This window comes from Dipodomys ordii, unplaced genomic scaffold (genome assembly GCF_000151885.1).
Source record: "Dipodomys ordii isolate 6190 unplaced genomic scaffold, Dord_2.0 Scaffold114, whole genome shotgun sequence".
Classification (NCBI taxonomy): domain Eukaryota; kingdom Metazoa; phylum Chordata; class Mammalia; order Rodentia; family Heteromyidae; genus Dipodomys; species Dipodomys ordii.
In genome coordinates, this window is record NW_012267330.1 from 2,182,213 (window position 1) to 2,189,040 (window position 6,828).

The 6,828-nt window shown below is 43.3% G+C and overlaps 1 protein-coding gene across 1 annotated transcript in view; it reads left to right on the forward strand.

Annotated features, from left to right (window-relative positions):
- The window catches only part of Polr2d (polymerase (RNA) II (DNA directed) polypeptide D), a 7,712-nt gene extending 2,731 nt beyond the window's left edge, over nt 1–4,981 (forward strand). The window contains exons 3-4 of the mRNA XM_013028824.1: nt 2,837–2,932; nt 4,558–4,981. Coding sequence (XP_012884278.1) covers nt 2,837–2,932; nt 4,558–4,636 — 175 coding nt within the window. The 3' untranslated portion in view covers nt 4,637–4,981. The remainder of the gene's footprint in view (nt 1–2,836; nt 2,933–4,557) is intronic.
- Nucleotides 4,982–6,828: the final 1,847 nt, after the last annotated feature.

The following is a 6,828-nucleotide window of genomic DNA, read 5'->3' on the forward strand; positions in this document are numbered from 1 at the left end:
AAAAAAAAAAAATGAAGCTGGGCACCAGTGATTCAGACCTGCTCAGGAGGCTAAGATCAGAGGATTACAGTTCAAAGCCAGCCCAAGCAAGAAGGTTCAGGAGACTCTTATCTCCAATTAACATCCAAAAAGCCAGAAGCAGAACTGTGGTTCAAGTAGTGTACCCTTGAGCAGAAATGCTCAGGGACAGTGCCCAGTCTCTGTGTTTAAGCTCCAGGACTGGCATCAAAATAAATAAACGGCTGGGGCTGGGAAGGTGGCTCAGTGGTAGAGCGCTTGCCTTCCATGCCTGAGGCCCTGGGTTCAATTCCCCAGAACCATATAAGCAAAAAGACAAAAGCCGGAAGTGGCACTATGGCTCAAGTGGTAGAGTGCTAGCCTTGAGCTGAAGAGCTGAGGGGCAGCTCCCAGGCCCAGTGTTCAGTCCCCACGACCGGACCCCCAAAAAAAAAGAAAGAAAGAAAAAAGAAACAAATAAACGGCCATGGACAGCCAGCTCATACCTATAATTCTATCTTCCTTGAGTTCAAGCTTCAGTACAGACACTATTGTATAGTTGTACAAAGGGTTACAATGTTATAAGTCAAGTTATAAGCACAATACTTCTTTGTCAGTGTCAACCTCCCCCCTCCCATTTTTTTTTGTTCCAGTCCTGGCTGGTGCTTGAACTTAGAACATGGGTGATATCCCTGAGCTTTCATGCTCAAGGCTAATGTTACTGATTTTTGGTGATTAATTGGAGATGAGTGTCATGAACTTTTCTGGCTAGGCTGGCTTCAGACTGTGATCCTAGGGGCTGGGAAGGTGGCTCAGTAGTAGAATGCTTGCCTTGCATGCATGAGGCCCTGGGTTCGATTCCTCAGCACCACATAAGCAGAAAAAAAAAGCCAGAAGTGGCTCTGTGGCTCAAGTGGTAGCGTGCTAGCCTTGAGCTGAAGAGCTGAGGGACAGCGCCCAGGGTTATTATAAAGGCAATGGACAGAGTAAGTCAGGTAAGGAGTGCCTTTCTTGACAGGGGCTGGTGGCTCACACCTGTAATCCTGGCTGCTCAGGAGGCTGAGATCTGAGGATTGAAGTACAAAGCCAGCTGGGACAGGGAAGCCCTTTGAGACTCTTATCTCCAGTTAACCGCCCGAAAAGCCAAAGTAGAGATGTGGCTCAAAGTGGTAAAGTGCTAGCCTTGAGCAAAAGAGCTCAGGGACAGTACCCAGGCCCTGAGTTCAAGTCCCATGACTGACAGAAAAAAGAAAAAAAAGTACGTGTTTTTTTTTTTTCTTTTTTTGTTTTTGCCAGTCCTAGGGCCTGAACTCAGGGCCTGAGCACGGTTCCTGAGCTTTTGCTCAAGACTAGCATTCTACCACTTGAGCCACAGTGCCAATTCTGGCCTTTCCTGTTTATATGGTAGTGTAGAATTCAACCCAGGGCTTCATGCATGCTAGGCGAGCACTCTGCCACTAAGCCACATTTCCAGCCTGAGTACATTTTTTTTTTTATAATGTCATCCTTTCCCTCACTCTCTCCCAGTTTGTCCCTCCCATCCCACCTATAAGTTGTTTAGTTCATTTTCAACACTTCTTTTAAATTGGCAGTTAAAGAAATGTTTCTATGGCAGAATACTTGCTTATCGTGTCCAGTCCTCAGCACCACTACCCCCAGCTTAAATAAGGACAAAATTCCCTTTTGACACTTTTTTTAAGCTGGCTTTCACTGTGTGTCCAAGACCAGTGTTAACTTTTGTTACCACTGCCTCTGCCTCCCAAATGCTGGGGTTACAGATGTGTACCATCACTCTTAAGAAAATAGAGAGTTGGAACTCAGGGAAGCACTCAGTTTGCTTTTTTGCTCATGGCTCCTACTGTACCTCAAGTGTATTGCAAATTTTTTTGCCAGACTAGAGTCTTGGCATCCTATTGTATAGCTAGAGTTATGGCAGAGAGCCACCAATGTACATATGAAAACAAAAATTGTGTCCTAGGAACTGAACTCAAGGCCTGGGTTCTGTCCCTGAGCTTTTCTTTCTTTTCTTTTTTTCTTTTCTTGGTCATGGGGCTTTGAACTCAAAGCCTAGGTGCCACCCTAAGCTTTTGTGTTCAAAGCTAGCACTCTACCATTTTGAGCCACAAAGCCACTTGCAGTTTTCTGGTGGTTAATTGGAGATAAGAGTCTCTTAGACTTTAATCCTTGGGCTGGCTTTCTTCCAAAATCCTTAGCTCTCAGCCTCCTGAGTAGCTAAGATTACAAGGCGTGAGCCACTGGTGCCCAGCAAGGGGTTGCCCAGGCTGATCTCAAACTTGTGATCCTCCTAATTCATCCTCCTCTTTGATTACAAGCATGCACCACCACAGCTGCTAGAAATTCTTAATAGATCCAGCCCTGAACCTCAGAACCAAAACATAATGAGCTCTGCTGTACAGTGTAGAAAACAGAATCCCATGTCAGAGTACTTAGTAGTTTGGGACAGCCAGCCCCATGTGTATGATATAAAGTGAGCAAGGCTGAGGAAGCGTAACAGCAGAGAACAACAAAGTTAGTTCCTCTAGGAAAGGTTGTATAGTCTTTGAGATTGTAGAAGATTTTCACAAGCTGGATGGCATATACTTTTCCACCATAGTATGCTCTCTTTAGTTTCCTTGTCTCTGTTGGATTCTTCCTCATCCACCTACACTCAGAATTTTTCTTTGGAAGACGGACACAGGAAGAGATTTGAAAGTGAGATTCTACAACTCAAAATGCCCAAATTAAAGATTGAAAATATGCTTTTGTTCTTCATTGGTAGATATTTGGTCTTTTTCCTGATGAACATACTTTGATTTTTTTCTTCCCTTCTTATAATCAGCTTGCTTCTCCAGAAAAAGCTACATAAGTTTGAATTGGCCTGTTTGGCCAACCTTTGCCCAGAGACTGCTGAGGAGTCCAAAGCTTTGATCCCCAGGTGAGTACCAGTTGTGATCAGACTTGTATGTAGTATTAGATACATAATGTGCCAACATAGAATAAAAATTCCTTTGTTATTTAAAAAAAAATTTTGAGGCCAGTCCGGGGCCTGGGCACTGTTTTGAGCTGCTTTTGCTCAAAGCTAGCACTCTACCACTAGAACCACAGTGGAACTTCCAGCTTTTTCTGTTTATATGGTACTGAGGAAGAGGAATTGAACCCAGGGCTTCATGCATGCTAGGCAAGCACTTTACCAAGGTACAGTCTAAGCCGAAGAATTCCTTTTTTAACAGTGTATGATAATGATGATTTTATACCACACCTTGTGATATAGCAAGATAGAAAAACAGGGAGCTGGGTACATAGTCCCACTAGCATGCAAGAGGTACTTTGTTGGTTTCTGAAGCACCTGAAAAAAAAAAGGGCCAAGCACCATGACTTTATTGGTACTATAAAGGTCATGCACATAGGGATTACAATTACATGAGTCAGGTAATGAGTACATTTCATTTTGAATAATGTCACCCCTTTCCTCCATTTTTCCCTCCTATTCCTACACAAGTTGTATAGTTCTTTGTGAGTGTGTGTATGTGTGTGTGTGTGTGTGTGTGTATTTATGTGTATGTGTGTAGTGGGGCTTGAACTCTGGGCTTGAGCGCTGTCTCTGCACTCTTCAGCTCAAGGCAAGCACTCTACCACTTGAGCCACAGCACCACTTCCGGTTTTCTAGTGGTTTACTGGAGATGAGAGTCTCACGGACTCTCCTGCCCAGGCTGGCTTTGAACCGTGATCCTCAGATCTTAACCTCCTGAGTAGCTAGGATTATTACATGTGTGAGCCACCGGCGCCCAGCTCCAGCTGATTTATTTTTAATAGTATCTCACATCTACGCTTTTAGGTAGGCCACCACAACTACTTTGGCCACCACACCTGCTTTTTTTTTTACTATTTGAGATGGAGTCTTGAAAACTTTGTCAGGGCTAGCCTCAAACAGCAATCTGGTCTCTGCCTTCCAACTAGTAGTGATTATAGATGTGAACCTCCATGACTTATATTATTTCTCATAAAAACATAGCGTGTGTATTACTTATGGATACTATATGTGTGTGTGTGTGTGTATATATATAGTTTGTATACTATATATATGTGTGTGTATATATATATGTACAGTATCCATAATATATTGTATCCCTAAGTAATCCGTAAGTAACCATATCTCTCTATATAGATATATAAATACAAAATATGGAAATAATAAATAACCAAATTTAGGATGGGTTCTAGGCAAAGGAAATATTGGACTGGACTATCAATTGTTCCTGTTTTAGTTATTAAAGAAATCTAGGGACTAGAGGTATGGCTCAGTGGTAGAGTGCCAGATGTGAGGGGAGAAAAAAAATGAGAGTGTAATACCAGCAGGAAGGAAAGGGCAACAAAGGGTTATCTAAACTGAGTGGGGTTGTGAAACCTTTGTGTCTTTTATATTTGAACATTTTGCATGTTTTTAGTAAAGGAAGAGTAGAAAAGTACATATGAAATATAAATGGTCAAAGAGATGCATGCCTCAAATAAAAATGTGTGAAAATTGCCAGTTACTAAATCACTTGTCTTTTGTTCTTGCAGCCTAGAGGGACGATTTGAAGATGAGGAGCTGCAGCAGATTCTTGATGATATCCAGACCAAGCGCAGTTTTCAATATTAATCTCCAGATATCACTTTGCTCCTTGGGGGGAAACGTTCCCAGAAAAATTCCACCTGTCCAGGGTATAGATCTGCCCAGAAATTATATAGCAGAAGATAGCTGGGCTTCTTTAGGAGAGGACAGCCTAGCTTGCTGTTTCACGTGTGGCTGTGAGACCATGAGAACCATAGAATTGTGTTGTGGCTTTGCAGGTGTCCGCAGGGCCAACTAAGCAGGCCACTAGCTGGGAGGTTCCACCAGGGCAGGGTGCAGGCCACATTGTTGACTACCTCATACTGTGTTTGCTGTACAATGTTATTTGTATTTTAACAATTCATGTTAATGTCAATTTTATAGGGGTTTTGGTTTGGGTTGTTTTTTTTTTGTATTTTATTTTTTGCCAGTCCTGGAGCTTGAACTTAGGACCTGGGCACTGTCCCTGAGCTGTTTTTGTTCAAAGTTGGCCCTCTTACCACCTGAGCCACAGCGCCACTTCTGGCTTTTAGTGTGTATGTGGTACTGAGTAATCGAGCGCAGGTCCTCATGCATGCCAGGCAAGCACTAGGTCACATCCCCAGCCCCAAGAGTTTTTTTGTTTTTTGGTACTGGGGATCAAACCCAGGACGGTGCACTTGCTAGGCAAGCGCTTTGCCACTGAGCTACATCCCAGTCCCAATTTTATAGTTTTTGAACACAGCTTAAAGACCATAGAAAGTGTTATAGGGTAAGAACACTTATGTAGAAGGAAAAGGAAGGAATACACCTGATGAATTTGAATTTCATCATTTGAAAGGACAAGTGTGATTTTCTATCCATGTGACTAACCCAAGAGATAGATAGGAAGCCTGTCCTAGGAAGTATAGTGGGATTATGTCCTGTGGTATATGGCCCTGGGCCCTTAGCCTTGAAGCACAAATACATCTTTGGCTGTCTTGGAGAATGTAGATTTGGATTGGCCCTCAAGATTTTCCTTCATAGGCCAGGCTAAATAAGGTGTAAACACTTAGAAATTTCCTCCCATTTGTTATCTAGTTTCTACCTCTGTCCTTCTACAGGGGTTCTATGATACAGTGATATGGAGGGAAGGTTTCTAAGTGGGGGGAGATACAAATACCTAAACATTCTGGCTTTGATTTTTTTCTGAAGGGAAATATATGTCTTCCTCACAACTTGGGCTCTTTCTTTAACTTTATTTAATCATTTGTTCCCTCTAAAACTGAGATAGAATCCTTCGCCTACTCAGCAAATACTGAGAAAATAACAAATTTTGCTTTTAGAGTCATGATAGTCAGGCGCTACTAAGAAGGCTAAGATGTGAGAATCATGATTCAAGGCTCAGGCATGAAATTCTTCAGACTCTTCTCTCTACTTAATCACCAAAACTGGAGGTGGAGCTGTAGCTCAAGTGGTAGAGCTCTATCCTTGAGCACAAAAGCTCAAGGACAATGACCAGACCATGAGTTCAGAACCAGGACCCCAACCCCCCACTTACACAGTAAATCTTCCAGTTCCTGTTAGGTTGTTTTTGTTTGTTTGTTCATGGGATTTGAACTTGGGGCCTAGTCACTATCCCTGATTTCTTTTACTCAAGGTTAGTATTGTACCACTTTGAGCCACAGCTCTCCTTCTGGTTTTCTGGTGGTTAACTGGAGGTAAGAGCTTCACAGACTTACCAGTCTGGGTTGGCTTTGATCCTCAGATCTCAGCTGCTTGAGTAGCAAAAACTTGCTCTGAATTGGGAAGAAACAATTTTTGTGTGGGGTGGGGGTCGGTCGTGGGGCTTGAACTCTGGCCTGGGCACTGTCCCTCAGCTCTTCAGTTCAAAGCTCGCGCTCTACCACTTGGGCCACAGTGACACTTCTTGTTGTCTGGTGGTTAATTGGAGATAAGAGACTCATGAGCCGGGCGCCAGTAGCTCACGCCTGTAATCCTAGCTACTCAGGAGGCTGAGATTTGAGGATTGAGGTTCAAAGCCTGCCTGGGCAGGAAAGTCCGAGAGACTCTTATTTCCAATAAACCTTTAGAAAACTAGAAGTGGCACTGTGGCTCAAGTGGTAGAGTGCTTGCCTTGAGCTGAAGAGCACAGGGACAGTGCCCAGGCCCAGAGTTCAAGCCCCATGACTGACCAAAAAAAAGAAAAAAGAAACTCATGGGCTTTACTGCCCGGGCTGGCTTTGAACCACGATCTTCAGATCTCAGCTTCCTGAGTAGCT